General features: G+C 36.2%; 1 protein-coding gene across 4 annotated transcripts in view; it reads right to left on the bottom strand.

The window, feature by feature from the left end:
* Positions 1–4225: 4225 nt before the first annotated feature.
* The window catches only part of LOC145998601 (testis-expressed protein 47-like), a 31435-nt gene continuing 21146 nt past the window's right edge, over positions 4226–14514 (bottom strand). For 3 of the 4 annotated variants that reach the window (XM_083135047.1, XM_083135048.1, XM_083135049.1), the window contains 3 exons: positions 12098–12241; positions 8892–9051; positions 4226–4505 (listed from right to left, as the gene is read on the bottom strand). In XM_083135047.1, the coding sequence (XP_082991173.1) occupies positions 4414–4505; positions 8892–9051; positions 12098–12241 (396 nt within the window). In that variant the 3' untranslated portion in view covers positions 4226–4413. The remainder of the gene's footprint in view (positions 4506–8891; positions 9052–12097; positions 12242–14514) is intronic. The other variant, XM_083135050.1, reaches the window with a different exon arrangement.

Below are 14514 nucleotides of genomic sequence, written 5' to 3'. Positions count from 1 at the left end.
AACATGAACATTTGTAGCAAGGAGGTAGATTTGGGGGGATTTGCCCCCTTAAATTGTAAAAAAAATCATTAAAAATGATCGATTTTTCCAGTTTTTCTCGCAATTTTTTCACTTATTTTCTACATATTCTAGCTTCCAGCCCCCTCATCCTCCCCCAAACACCCCCAAATAATAAAAATATATAGCAACAATAATAAAAATATATAGCAACAGTTCGGAAGATTCATTGTACCATGCTGGCGCTCTCAATACCTCGCAGGAACAGGTTTGCATAGGAATTTTCATGCTTTGACAAGTTTAAATTTGCATTGATCTTGTCACTATAGTCCTGCACTGTAATCCTTATCTTCCCTCAGTATAGGTGAACGCTCAGGAGTAGGACCCCGAATGAAGGGAGTCGGAGGGACGGGGAAGGTCGGTTCAAAGGTACCTGTAAATCAATGCCATTTGCTGTGCCCATTATTTGGCGGGAACCTCGCTGTCATCTCGCACATTGTTACTTTTGTATGACTTCCATCATCGGGTTATCTAGCAAAAGTAAGCATACAATTCAGTATCCTAATATCCCTTCAGCTCTAATACCAGTTCCTCACAACGAATCTTTGCCAATCCCAGTGCCCCCAAAAACCTATACTCTAGAGCCAGAAATGGATTTGAAAGACTTTGAGCCACAGCCTGGACCATCAAATGATACGTCCACCGATGATGAAGAGTGTTCTGCTTATTCAGCTCATCGACAACCTCACCTCGTTACTCAGTCGGAATTGAATGATTTCGTCAGGGATTTGGAGTTACCTAAGAGTAAATCTCAACTTCTTGGATTTCGACTTCAGCAGTGGAATCTCTTAGAAAAGGGCGTAAAAATCTCTTCTTACAGGACCAGGCAGTCAACCCTGAAATTACTTTTTTCGGAAGATGAAGGCTTAGTGTTCTGCCCTAATTCAAATGCATTGATGATAGAACTGAAGATGGCATGAGACCCAGACAAAGGGAGACTGTTTATAGAACGGTTCCATCAAGACATCAATAAGTTCGAGAGGAGATTTTCAGGGAAGTGGAACGCGAGCATGTTAGCAGAGTACTGCTCGTTTTTGGTACGAGAAACTTCTACCTCAGGGTACAAAAGGAAAAGAAGCACCAAATAAAGGTACTTATCTTATTTATTTATTATTCTCTAGATTTATTATTTTACCTTTTATTTATTATTCTTTACAGCTGAAATATTCTTTTCACCCCTCCAAATCAAAATCATGGCTATAAAATATCAAAAAGTGATAAAAAATAAGGGGGCTCCCCCAAAAACGGCGGCTGATGGGGGAAAATGGGGGGGGGCGCACGAAGTATTGAGAGCGCCAGCATGGTACAGTGAATCTTCTGAACTGTTGCTATATATATTTTTATTATTGTTGCTATATATTTTATTATTGTTGCTATATATTTTTATTATTTGGGGGTGTTTGGGGGAGGATGAGTGGTGCTGGAAGCTAGAATATGTGTAAAATAAGTGGAAAAAATTGCGAAAAAACTGGAAAAATCGACCATTTTTAATGATTTTTTTTACAATTTAAGGGGGCAAATCCCCCCCAAATCTAACTCCTTGCTACAAATGTTCATGTTTTAGAACTTTTCACCTCTCTAGCCCCTCAGAAGAAATGTAAAGGCTGAAATAATCCTTTTCATCCCTCCAAATGATCGAAAACTGATAAAAATAGGTGGGACGGCTCCCCCGAAAATGGTGGGTGATGGGGGGAAACGGGGGTCATATTCGGATTCAGGAGGTCATTTTACATAAGAATCAGCAGGAATAGTGTCAGGGCCGATTTTCATGCAGACCAGTGTTATTTAAAAGACATGGAAAACTAATTCGGATTGACAATGAGAGATTGCCGCTCTATTCCATTCCAATTGGCACAAAAGAAAGAAATTACAGCATCCATTTAACAGAGAGGGAAATAGCAAGGGAAGACTGGATGAAACTCTTCTTGAAAAGGACCCACAACTGTCTACTTAAGCTACGTCAGGTGCCCGAGCCATGGGATTTAACAGACCTAATGTCAGTAAATTTTTCGAACTTCTCACTGACATTGTAGATAAACATAAATTAACTGCTGATAAAATCTACAACTGTGATGAAACTGGCATTTCCATTAATCCTAAAGGACACAGCAAAATATTGGCCACCAGAGGCAACGAGAGGGAGTGTTGAGAAACAGTAACAGCGGAATTATGTTTTTGCGGAGCTGGCGCATATATGCCTCCCATGTTAGTGTTTCAGAGGAAAAGGATGCAACAGGAGTTTCAACAAGGTTTGCTTCCTGCTTCATGGGCAGAAGTTCATGAGACTGGTTGTATGACATCGGAAATATTTTCAAGGTGGTTTAGGAAGTTTGTGCAGTTTTCTAAAGCATCAAAAGGCAATATTGTGTTCCTCATACTCGATGGGCACTCCACCCACACCAAAAACATTGACTTCGCCAGAGACAATGGTGTTGTATTGCTATGCCTACCCCTACATGCTTCACATCGCTTACAGCCTCTTGATGTGTCCCTGATGAAACCCATCAGCACACATTACGAACACGAAACAAGAGCTTGGCTATGGACAAATCCTGGGAAAGTTATCACTCTTTTTTAAGTTTCCACACTCTTCGGTAGGGCATTTGTCAATGTAGCAACTATGCGCACTTGCACTCAAAGGTTTCGAAGCAACTGGAATTTGGCCTGTTAACATGGATATTTTCTCAGATGTTGATTTCTTGCCTTCAAGCCTCACTGACATCCTGGCTAGGCCTGGTACGCCAGAACAAAGAACACAAATCGTAGGTCCTTCCACACCAACAAGCCAAATGTCTGCAATAGCAGCAACAAGCAAACGGGACATGACTTCAGAAGCCATAGCTGTTCGTTCCATCGACTTCCACTGCATTTCCGTGTGCATCTCCGGGAATAATTCTTGCTATTCCAAAAGTAGTGGCACAGGAAAAGCAGAAGACGACAAGGAAAAGCGGGCGAGCAGTTATCCTTACGTTCTCTCCATACAAGAAAGATCTGGTGATTTCAGTTGCCAGTTTGCAAGCAAAAACAAAAAAAAGCAACCTTGACGGCAAAAAGGAGGTTCATTCCTACGAGGAAGAGTACAGGATCAACAACTCAATGCAGACCATCAACAAGGAAAACAACAGTGTCATCAAGTGAGGATGACACAAGTGACACACAATGTTTCTACTGCAATGACTTTTATTCAAAGTCCATCGAAGAATTAGTATCCTGCGCAAGCTGCCATAAGCGGGCACACAACTCCTGCGCTGGAATAGATAATGACGATGATGAAACAATTTTAGTTTGTGAACTTTGCACACAATAAAAACTTATTTTGAACGTGAGAAAGATAATTACCGCATAATATCATTTCTAAACGAATGTTTACCAATTACATTTCACATTCTGGGACCACTTTACATGTTTTCTTTGTGTGTAATGCTTCTTTCTGTGTAATTTCTATTTTAATGTCTGTCAATGTTCAAAGGAAATGTGCCTAAATTTGTAGCCTTTTTGTCCTGGGTTCTCCTACAGCTCTGTTTCGTACGTACCCATCAATACAGTAAAACGGTGAGATGGAATGAGGTTTTTCTTTCCCGACTGAACTTTCATCAACGTTTTTGCCCAGAGGCGGCAACTTCATATAAATATTGGGGGAGGGTGGGTACAAGATGAAAAACAATATTTATTTTTACGACTGCGAGACGTCCAACTTGGTTGTTGGAGCCATGCTTAATACCAGACGACTAGGAAATGTCCAACTTGGTTGTTGGAGGCATGCTTAATACCAGACTAGGAGACGTCCAACTTGGTTGTTGGGGACATGCTTAATACCAGACTAGGAGTCATCCAGCTTGGTTATTGGAAGCCATGCTTAATACCAGACGATGGGGAGACATCCAACTCTGCCATATGTGTTGTTATAGTTTGGACTGCATTTGAATGAGTTTCAGCTGTTGCTTAGCAGGGCACAGGTAGAATGGTAATATTCGCAATTCCAGAAAAACACCTTCACCTTCAAATCTATTGCATTATATTACATCTAATGGTCTGCAAGAAGTGAACGTAATTCTACTTTACAAAGATAACATCAAAACAAATTATTCCATTTCCAATGAACGAAAATCTACAAAGATAACGTAAAAATTTCCAATAAACAATAATGGTCATTTTACATATGTAGCAGTATATACTTTTAATCAGTAATTCACGACCTACACTCTTTCCAACAAAATTTTCGTGCATTAAAATTGTGAACCTTCTATTAAGTACATTTTCCTCAATTTTCTTTACAGACATCAGAATTTCACTAGAAATTCACTGCTGCATTTCTTCCATGTTTAGTTCATTCTTCTCAGAGTGCTTGTTGTACCATTATTCATTTTCACCTTCTTCTTCATCTTCGATTTCCTCTTCTTTCCATACATTGTAGGGTATGAAGTCATGGTCACATGGCCAAACTGCATCTGTAAAGAAGATAGGAGGTATGTATACAGTCTGCATAAAAAGTTTCTGCAGTTCAGCAACAGATTATACTTAGAATTACCTTTCGCTTCAATGGTTAACCTGTTGTAAAGTACAGGGCATGTCCAGAAAGTAAGTTCCAACTGGTTATAAAAGAAACATGTAATGAATATTTCCAAGAAAAAATTTTAACTCTATATAATCAATAAAAAAACCTGTGCATTTTAATACACCTATTTTGAGGTAAAAAGGAGGTTTCAAAATTTGCGAGCCTAGTGTTGCTATATAAAAAAAGCATGTGTCATGTTTCTACATCAGATATCTATGGGACTCTTATAACATCACGAATAGTTTACTGCAAGGAGAGTTGGTTTCTTGATGCTAAGATTTCTAGTAAAATTCTGATGTCTGTAAAGAAAATGCAGGAAAATGTACTTAATAAAAGGTTCACAATTTTAATGCATGGAAATTTTGTTGGAAAAAGCATAGGTCGTGAAGGGATACAGGGTAATACTTTGTAACAAGATGTAATATGACCCTCTCACAAAGGGTCAACAGAAAAAAGAGAAATAAATGAATAAATAAAGTATGTAGCTAATGCATTGAGGAACAAAGAAGCAAAAGCACATACATGCTTTGTTTGTATATATACTGCTGGACAAAAAAACCCGGACACCTTAATATTTGACATCTGAATTGCAATTACTTATGAATTACGCTCTCAGTTAAGTATTGAACAATTGAACATTCATTATTGAACATTTTCCATAGTTTTTCCATTTATTATTTATCTATTTATTTATTTATTTACTCGTATTTACTTATTTGGAACACCTAGTAGGCTCAAAATTAATATCATGCAATTTTGTTTTAATTGATTGAATTTCAATTCCTGTTGATGTTATTTTGTTTAATGTCTAGAGAGGCATGAATTTTGGTTCATAGTAACCATAGTAACATATGTTATTGACATTGTCATTGCTGGTGTTTTTCTTGCAAGTGTATTGTAAGTTTGCTAGCTTGAAAATGAGACGTGAAGAGGTAGTAAAAGCAGTAGCTCTTCGTGATGATGGTCGTAGTGTGCGTTATATTGCTAGGGTGCTAAAAATAGCATGAAGTACTATCCATGAAGCTCTCAGACGGTATGATGCAACTGGTTCCTATGGTAGAAGACCGGTTTCTTGTCGGAAACGATGCACAACAGCACGGGAAGATCGTTTAATGCGTATCATAGTCTTAAGAGACCGTCGTACGACTTCAAATATTGTGGCACAGCATTTGAGAAATGTTCATAGAGCTGTGGTTTCTTCACGAACAGTTCATAGAAGACTGAATGAAAGTGGTTTATCATTTCGGAGGCCAGCTGCAGGACCCAGGTTGTTAGCACGTCACCGGAAGCAAAGACTGGAATTTGCTACAAAACACTTACATTGGAATGTGTAGCAGTGGGAAAAGGTTTTATTCTCCGATGAGTCAAAATTCAACCTACGTTCATCAGACGAGAGTGAACATGTGTATAGAAGACCTAATGAGCATTATGCGCAATGTTGTTTCGTTGAAATAACACCCTTTGGAGGCGGTGGTGTCATGTGGTCTGGGGAGGTATCTCTTTACAAGGACGTACAGAGTTGGTTTGTAGAGAATGGGGCACTGGCAGCTTGTAGGTATATTACAGAATGTGTGGCAGATCATGTAGTACCATATGCACCATCCATAGGCCTGGACTTTGTTTTTATGCATGACAATGCGCGTCCTCACATTGTGAATATTGTCACGGAGTACTTGGACGAAGTTGCGATTACGCGATTAGAATAGCCACCACAAAGTCCGAACCTAAATCCGATAGAGCACATCTGGGATGAACTGAAATGACATACCAGAAACCGCGCAATAGTTCCAGAAACAATTGAAGAGCTAAGACGTGCTATTCAAGAAGAATGGGAGCAATTGGACCAAGAATTGATTGCCAACCTTATTCGAAGTATGCCACGGGGTTACAAGCTGTAATTGATGGCAGGGGAGGTAACAGCCGCTACTAGACAGCTTATATACCCCAACAGTACCAGTTAACAATATGAAAAAAAATATTGGTAAGATTTCCTTTTTTCTTTTTTCTTTGGTAGTTTTCTGCAACTTTCGTTTTTGTTCTAATTTATCTTATTAACAATACATTTTAATTTGCCTTCTGTTGAATATATTCAGGTTTTCTTATTTCCAATAATTTCTGCAACCTTTAGTTAACCTTCGAATCAGAATTTATGCATTATCACAAAAAATGCAAGTGTCCGGTTTTTTTTGTCCAGCAGTATAGTTTGCAAACTATTAATGCTAAAAAACAAAATTTTGAGCAAATATTCTGGGCAGCATGTAAAGCAAATGAAGCAAATACAGACCCACATCTACGTAAACACAGGTGTATGATTTGTTTTTATTTTATGTTGCCTGTCTGTCACGTTTTGACTAATTGCCATGATAAGGATGAGGATGAATGGTGATTAGATTAAACCAAGGAAAGGACTTGAAAACAGAAACACCCATTCCTAAGCTGGAACTCAAATCCAGAAGTTTTGTTACAGAAATAGTGAGTCAATCTGTCAATGCACTACTGTTTTGTTCTTAATACACTTTATGCATCCCATACAGGCACGTAGCCAGGGGGAGGGCTAAGGGGACTCAAGCCCCCCCCCCCGAAATCCTAATAATATCTAATTTAAATAGTGAAAAGTGGTAATAAATTTTACTTCTTAGCAATATTAAACATATTTTTATTTGAAAATAAGATCCTTAGGAAAATATTTGGACCTAAAAGGGATGAGGAGACAGATGAGTGGAGAAGGTTACATAATTAGAACTACATAATTTGTATTCATGTCCAGATATTATTAGAATGATTAAATCAAGAAGACTTAGGTGGGCAGGCCATGTGGCACGAATGGAAGGGGAAAGAGGAGTTTACAGGATTCTTGTTGGGAAACCTGATGGTAAGAGACCTGTAGGAAGGCCAAGACGTAGAGGGAGGGACAACGTTGAGATGGGCCTAAAGGAAATCAGTAGGGATGGAAAAAAGTATATAAATCTTGCTCAAGATAGGGACAGATGGAAGGCCTGTGTTGCTGCAGCCATGAACCTTCGGGTTTAAGAAGGCTAGAGAGTTAGTTAGTTAGTTAGTTTAGCAATATTAAACATAAGAGCGTTTTATTTGTTCATATATTTTTCATTTTTTCTATTTTAGCATTAATAATATTTTTATGTGATGTCTTATTAAATACTTTATTTTTTATTAAACATTTGTTAATACATATTCAAGTAGACTTCTTTACATATCAATTGTACACTGTGTCCGACAGACACTGCTTGCCCGTTTATGTGAGTGAAATGGAAAAAAAAATTTAAGCCTGACCTTCATTATCAAACAAAGTCAAATATTGTGAAATGAGAAAAAAAAAAAAGAGAAACAAACAAATTAAAAAAAATATCATGTGTCGCAGGAAGTATGGTTTGGAGTATGTGACAAAAAGTATAAGCAACAGTGTCTGATAGACACTGGTTGCCCGGTTAAGGGTTAAGAAAACACACAGCTTTTAATAGAGAAACAGAAAATTTGAGAAAAATTTGGCTCCTCGAAGAGGTATAGTTGAAATCTATGGAAGTGCATGGTCGTTACTGGGTACTGGGAAAAAATTCCAGTCCTGATTCTAACTCAGGAAATGATTTCCTGATTTTTTTGGATCCCAAACAGTCAAGGAAATTTTGAACGGTTTGCATTATAAGTGATTAATTCTTGAAGTTTCCTTGACACTGTGTTGGAAAATTCCTGGAAATGACAAACCTCTGATTCCATAAATTGTGAAAACAATCACTTTGGAGAAAAATAAGATCACATTTTCCCAGTGTCGGAAAATCGTGTACAATGAGATGCACAAGTATTGCTCGGCAAATTGTCAATAACAATTTTCTTTAATTTTCTCTTTCATCCTATGTGTTTTTAAGGATTAGAATTTTTATGTATGCTGGTGCAGAGGTTGTCAGCAGCTTGTTTGGCTTTTTTGTTTCAATCTTTGTAGTTCTGATTGCCTAATGTATAGAGAATGAACATGGTGATGGACATTTTTCTTGGGAATACTTATGCATTCCACTGTACATTTTCCACACTGAAAACTTCCCAACTCCCATCCCATTGTTCTAATTATTTCCTTCTTTGAAGAGCCAAACCAACCATTTGTTAGTAACTGGCATGCAATATTTAGCAAACAGCACATATGATTTTTCAATATTCTTAACAGGCTGTCTTCACATCTTAATTGCTTTCCATATACTTTGCTGTGGTATACCCTACCCAACCATTTTCCTAGTCCCATAAAGAATAACTGAAAAAAAAAACCACCTACCTCTTGCATTAACCAAAGGAGTTCCCAGGCCATACAACCCTACGTATTCCTCAACATTAAGCAGAGAGTCTAGTTTTAAAAGATAGTCTAGCAACGAGTAGTCAGGTAGATCTCCAGAAAGTCTTTTAGCCATGTAATCCAAAGCGGCTCTGTAAGAGGCCTAATAATCAAACATAGTTGTTTCCAAAAAACATGTTCTCCATCTCAAAATTATAGTGAATTAAAATATGAATTATCACTATGATGTAAATGAAGATACTTAATTTTTATAAGTTCTACATTCTCATTTTCAAGTGTGGTATTTTGAAACAGGGTGGATAATCATGATTTTTATTTAAAAAAAAAAAATTGATGATTTTTTAAAAATTAAATCAGATTTTTTATTTAAAAAAACATGTTTAAAATTACTTGTATATTTTTCAGCACCATACATATAAATATATATTTTTAATATAAAGGCTTTTCCTGGTACACGACTCCGTAAAATGTTTGAACAGTCTGATTAAACCAAATAGAAAATTATGTGTAAATATGCATTTTTCTGTTTCTGGTACTGTATGTATGAACCTACTTTGGAAAAGTTTGTTGAGTGTGTTAATGAAACTTTAATAATTTCAGCAACTTTTCTTCCAGTTAAATAAAACATTCTGGATATACTATGTAATTGTTAACTTAAAATATTTTTTTATAGTCTTTGTAACTGAATTTTGGCAATTTCTTCAATGACAGTTTGCAAAATATCAGTTGAAATGTTTATTTACAGTTTAATAATAATGACAATATTTATGGTTCAGCATGATTAGTATTTTGTATATTATTCTACACAATTTTTTTTGTTATTTTTGCCTATAACAATTATTGGATTTTAAATCAAGAGAAATTTAAATGAGTTTACATATTACATTTTCCTTCCGTATAAGCTTATTCATGTAGAACTCTTTTTCCGTAAATTTAATGTGTTAACTCTCCCCTGCATATACATTTATGAATGTTTAATTTATGTTAAGCAAAATATTTCCAACTTTGTCACAAATGAGAAAATACATGGCCTAAACACAAGAAATAAAGACAAACTTCACATTAAAAACTGCCGCCTTAACTTATGTAAGAAACTCTTCCATAGATCTCTACAATAAACTACCACAAGATGTGAGGAAAGAACCAAAATTGTTGATATTCAAGCGCAAGATAAAATCGATGCTTCTGAAGCATGTTTTTTATTCTATAGCTGAATACATGGAAGCTACTTTTACATAAGACAAAATGTATATAATGTAGTATAATCACATATTCTTCTTGTAAATTTAAATGTTGAATGAAGGTGGAAAATTAGTATCACCTAGAAGTAGGCTGTACTGTTCTATACCTTCTCATGTTATATTTTTTTAGTCATTTTGATATAATACTAGAGTAAGAACCAATTTCTTACAATTTTTGGCTTGTATTTTGTATTTGTATGTGTAAAATCTATTAATGTAGTATTGTATTGTAATGTAAGCATTGACATGTCCTATATTACCATGTACTGTTATTTGTACACACCGGTAGTTCTTGGATGCAAATAAACTAAACTAAGCTCCATCCCAGCAGTACATTTATTTTTTACCTTGCTTTTCCTATCTTAGAGCCTAATAAACATCATTGAAGGATCACGAGATTAATGTACTTCCACCAAAAGTGATTCTAATATCTACAAATAACTTATGCACATCCTATAAATAATTATTTCAAGCTGATAGTTTGCATGGATTCACACAACCAGTGTATAAAGGCACTTTCTTTTTATTTTTTTTATTTTTAGTTTTTGCTGATTAGTACCCAAAAAAGGGGTCAGGAATTCATAAGCAATGAAATAATCAGCTAAAAATGAAAAAAGTGGCAAAATTTCTACAGACAGTTATATTAAAGCTGGACTTCTATCTACCTGTATATTTTTTTTAGCACTTTATCACATGGGCATGGTATTCACATTATGTATTTAGTTTGTACAAAACCTTAGATGAATAATTTTGATGTTATTTTATGAACAAAAAATAACCAAGTTTTGCATTTATTGTGTAAGGCTGTACATAGCCATAGTTTAGCAAGCAAAATGCATTTTGAACATTTTGCACTGCAACTAAATTAACTTTTCTACCTTTGCCATAACTCGCAACAGAGGCAACTCGTGAACGCATGCATCAATTGTGGGAAAAGAATTATTACTTTCTTTCACTTCAGATCCAAGAAATGTAATAATATAAGCTTAGTTCAGTGCTCTCGTGTAAAATAAATACTTCTCCTATATGAAGAAATTAGAATGTAGAAATGTTCATGAATGTCATCGCAGAGCAAGCTGTCCTTTTTCCCACAATTGACGCATGCGTTCACGAGATGCCTCTCACTCGCAGTAAATTTGGACTTTTATAAATTTGTATCAGCACTCAGCAGAAGTTATATCTGCACTATTATCACATAATATACCAGCATAGGTTTGTAGGTTTCAGTCCTAAACAAGCTGGCCTTTGAGGTGGAGTGGCTAGCACAGCATGCTACAATGTCAGGGAGTCCAGGTTTGAATCCTGACCTAGTCATGGGTGTTCTTTGTAAGTGTCCTTCCATCGATTTCATCACACATCACTCATTCTCATCTTTGTGATGAGCCAAAAGTGGCAGAAAAGCGAAGTAAAATAATTTACTCTTATAAGCTTACTTTTAATTTTTCCGCGTAAATTTTTCTCACGATCGATTTCGCCACCCATCTGGTGGCTTTGTCAGGCGTGTGGTGAAATCTATCCCAAGAAAAATTTACGCGGAAAAATGAAAAGTAAGCTTATAAGAGTAAATTACCTATCTCCACTTAACCACCAAACAGATATCTTTAGATACAAAGTGAAGTAAAATAAGCCAAATCAATAAAACATATAGATGAATTAGGTATGTACACCCAACAGCAAAAGAAATAGAATAGTCTATCAGCATTTTCATTCAGTTGGTTTTCCACAATGTGACAAAGATAATGAATTGAAATAAAAACGTTAATAAGCAGAGAATGACTTCTCCTTCGATTCAACAGAATCCCTTTCCTTACAACAACCCAGGCTGTAGTATAAAAAGTGTGAAAATAGCAACAGACAATTTGCCTACTATTATCCTTGCTGTTGGTTGTACAACAACAGTTAAATAACAATTAAAAATTGAGAATGTATCTGTTCTGTTGTACTTACCATAGTTTGTTCCTTCAAATACTCTCCTATGTGCCAAAGCTTTATCACTGCATCCTTAACACAATGCTCTGGCCCCAAACTTCTATCGATTTCCCCACTCTCAGCAAGTTTGGCACTCTTGCTTGCCCACTGAGGGAAAAAGCGCTGAAATAAACATTTTGACTACGATTATTGTGGATATATTAGGTACAATTTTCATGCCTCAAATAGAAAATGCATTGCAAAATTACTGAATTGAGTACTCACTATCGTTATTATTAATATTTAAAAGGACTGAATGCAAAATAAAACAAAAAATCAGCTTTAAAAAGAGGCACTGAAGCTAGAGGAGACAAAAACTGATAAAATTACTTTACATATCACCAGGGCTGGACTGGCCCACCAGGACACCGAGCAAAATCCCGGTGCACCCTCTCATCTCGTTGCCCTTCCGAAGACATGAATTCGGTGCCTTTTTTTTTCTACTAAACACAATTGCTCACTTGGTGAATAGACATTTTTTTCGCTGTGCCCTCCTCGACTTCCACAGGAGCAGATTAAGGGCTCGGCGACTGCCCTTGGAAAGATGGTGCTAAACTGGGAAGTTCTCCTTTGAATATAGCACCAAAACCTTATTACTGATTACATAAGTGTGGCTATTTTTTTGTTAGTTTGAGTTTATTTTTAAGTCCACTTTATGCACAGAAAAGCTAATCGGAACTAGGCCTATAGTTTTTAATGGAATCCAGACCACTATGTGCCTCCACCTGGTGCGTTGCTAAAAAGTTGGATTAATTGAAGTTACTACTGGCCTACTGCATAATATATTAACAGAATATAAACTGACAATTCATAAAAAGCAATATCAACATGTAAATAAAGTACAATAACATTCTGTACTATAGTATATAAATTACTATCGTGGCCTTCATATTTAAATGTTATCATTAAAATACAAGTTTCATATTTTTTTATTTTAAAAAATGCCTTCTCTATCAGTCGCACAAACACAGGGGAGCAAGGAGGCATCCAACCCCCCCCCCCTCCCCCACACCTCGACTGCAAATTTTATACAATTAAAAATACATTTCGTAAAATTTTCTTGCTCGCTTCACTTGCAATTTCTGCTTTTCTTACAATCTCAAGTTCAGTTGCAGCTAGGGGGCGCCGAACGACCTGAATGAAAAAAGATGTAAAAGAGAGGATGTCATGGTGCTCCCGTGAAATTATTTCCCCTTTTAAATTAATATTGTTTTCAGTTTTCAAAAAAATTGGTCTAAAAATTTTCTTGCTCATTTTGCTCTCAATATATACTTGTCATATGTACAAAACGAATTATATACGACATGCATTTTCTGGCTTTCAAAAATAGTTTGTGTGTTTATTTTCCATTGTTAGCTGATGTGAAATTGAATGTTTTGTTCCGTTTGGTCCGACACTATTGCTTTAGCACCAACTTGTCCCCCTTTTGCGTGAATCACGTCGATAACGTCTTTGATGTGACTACTACTACTACTAATAATAATAATAAAAACAACACTATTATTATTATTATTGACACGTTTATTCTGGTGATTACCCCCTACCCTCCCAGACAAAAATTTGTGGTTGCGCCTCCGTTCTCTATTGTAATATGCCTCTTTTTTACAGCTTTTACTGTACTGATATCCCATTACAATCAACTATTTCTTGGGGTGCTTAAGGAAAATTGCCACCACCCTCTTGGCAGTCCCAGTCCAGCCCTGCATATCTCATAAGATAGTTTTACAGCTTGCCATGAATTGAATCATGTCTAAATATGACAAGTAATGTCACACATATTTGATAAACCAGTAGTTAAAACAACAAAAAAAGCACATATAATATAATATTGAATGAAGCTGTATCAGGAAATACTTAATTTAATTCAAAGGGTAAAAGCATGGATGAGGGGTGCCATCAAAGACAGCAGATTAAGGAGGGTCTGTTTGATATCTGTGCTTCCTGAGAAAGTACAAAAACTGTTCATCAACATAGTGGAAGGTGTTTATGGAAAGGGAGCAAGTCGAACCCAGTTTCGATTTAAATAGTGGAATCAAGTCGGAACTTGATGCAATGCCAAGACATTTTCAATTCAATTTTGATTTTATGTTTTGTAAAAAATAATAATAAAAGGTAAAACATGAGTTTTTATGAATGAAAGGCAAGATAAGAAATCTTATTCTGACCCTCAGTGCTTGAAGTGGAAATTCCTAGCTGGGGGGTGTCTTGCCCAGTTGGGTGTGGGGGATGCTTGTATGGATCAACATGGAGATATATCATAGGTATTTTGCCTATTCAAGTTATTTTAGTGGCGGATGCTTTGTGAGATTTTTTTTTTAAAATGGGGGATGCCTGGCCCCATGAGAACAAATCCCACTGGCACCTTTGTATGAAATAATAATGAAAGTGCACTTATA

Source organism: Lepisma saccharinum, chromosome 14 (genome assembly GCF_977018435.1).
Source record: "Lepisma saccharinum chromosome 14, izLepSacc3.1, whole genome shotgun sequence".
Lineage (NCBI taxonomy): Eukaryota > Metazoa > Arthropoda > Insecta > Zygentoma > Lepismatidae > Lepisma > Lepisma saccharinum.
This window is presented reverse-complemented; position numbering and strand designations above follow the sequence as displayed.